The 1,534-nt window shown below is 45.4% G+C and overlaps 1 protein-coding gene across 1 annotated transcript in view; it reads left to right on the forward strand.

Annotated features, from left to right (window-relative positions):
• The window catches only part of LOC311254099 (plexin A3-like), a gene marked incomplete at its 3' end in the record, with an annotated part of 29,359 nt that extends 28,903 nt beyond the window's left edge, over nucleotides 1-456 (forward strand). The window contains exon 6 of the mRNA XM_084384506.1: nucleotides 274-456. Within this exon, the coding sequence (XP_084240632.1) occupies nucleotides 274-456 (183 nt within the window). The remainder of the gene's footprint in view (nucleotides 1-273) is intronic.
• Nucleotides 457-1,534: the final 1,078 nt, after the last annotated feature.

The raw sequence follows: 1,534 nt of genomic DNA on the forward strand, positions 1-1,534 counted from the left end.
ATAGATCATATCGTACACAGACTGTAGTTTCCCACGTGAAACAAATAAATATGCTGGAGAGTCATTTTATTTATATGACCATGTGGGGACTGAACTACCATTATGACACTTGTGTTTTATGATTCAGTCTGTTGAGTTGATATTTAAAGCCACAGGAAATGTTAACTGACTGACAGACGGGGGATTTTTTTAATTTAGGTTTTGTTTTATTTAATTTATCTCATTTAAAGGAGCAGTGGTGTTAATCTTCCCTCTGTCCTCTTCTGTCCACAGCCGAAGCAGATCGGAGACGACTTCTGCGGCCTGGTGCTGAACCAGCCGCTGGGAGGCCTGAGGGTGATCGAGGGGAACCCGCTGTATGAGGACCGGACTGAGGGCATGGGCGCCGTGGCCGCTTACACCTACGGAGAACACACGGTGGTGTTCGTGGGAACCCGGAGCGGACAGCTGAAGAAGGTAGGAGCTGCTGGTCGATCTGAGGAGAGATTCTGGTTCGCAGAGAGAGGAGACGTGTTTGTTTGTGCTGCTGAAAGAAAAATAGAAATACAAAAGAGCAAAGAGACGACAGAAAGAAAGAAAAAGAAAATGACTGGCGTCTTTGAGAGCGGCTGCCTCCTCTGCTGAGAGAAAATGGCTGCATGAATGTTTTAAAATCGCTCATAGGTCTCTGACTGCTTTCTAGTGTTTCTATTTGCGGAGGAGAGGAGAAAGGATGGAGAGAAAATTGGCTTATTCATGTTTAAAATCACTGCAGGCTCTTACGGCTCTTTGGAAAGTGAAGGAAAGAAAGAAAGCAACAGATTGAACAGTTTGTGTTTCCTGTCGGCTGCACTCGTCAGGTCCTGTCGTCCATCTCCAAACAAATCCAGTGTTTCTCTCTTTACCTCCGAGCACGTAGCTTCAGGTTGATTGTTACTGAATGTGAATGAGGACTGAGCTCCTGAAGATGTGGAGATGTTGTGCAGCTATCAGCTCTGACTGCGTCTTGTTTTGTCTCACCTGTAGTCGGTACAGTAAATGTTTCACTGCTTCATCTTTGCAAAGTGCTCAGCGTGTTTCAGATCAGTTCAGAGTTCATCCTTTTAAAACTCCACCGGACCTCAACATGACACATTTAAATGAAGGACTGCAGCTCATCTGTCAGTTATCATCTGGACTGATCGATTAATTGTTTGGTCAATAAAATGTCAGAAAATGGTGAAAAATTTACTGTCACAGAGGACACATACACAGGCTCAGCCATCGTCTCCTCCTGATGATATAAAGTCAGGCTCAGCCATCGTCTCCTCCTGATGGTATAAAGTCAGGCTCAGTCATCGTCTCCTCCTGATGATATAAAGTCAGGCTCAGCCATCGTCTCCTCCTGATGATATAAAGTCAGGCTCAGTCATCGTCTCCTCCTGATGGTATAAAGTCAGGCTCAGCCATCGTCTCCTCCTGATGATATAAAGTCAGGCTCAGCCATCGTCTCCTCCTGATGGTATAAAGTCAGGCTCAGTCATCGTCTCCTCCTGATGATATAAAGTCAGGCTCA

Source organism: Pagrus pagrus, assembly GCF_965226575.1.
Source record: "Pagrus pagrus genome assembly, contig: HAP1_SCAFFOLD_320, whole genome shotgun sequence".
NCBI classification, from domain to species: Eukaryota; Metazoa; Chordata; class Actinopteri; order Spariformes; family Sparidae; genus Pagrus; species Pagrus pagrus.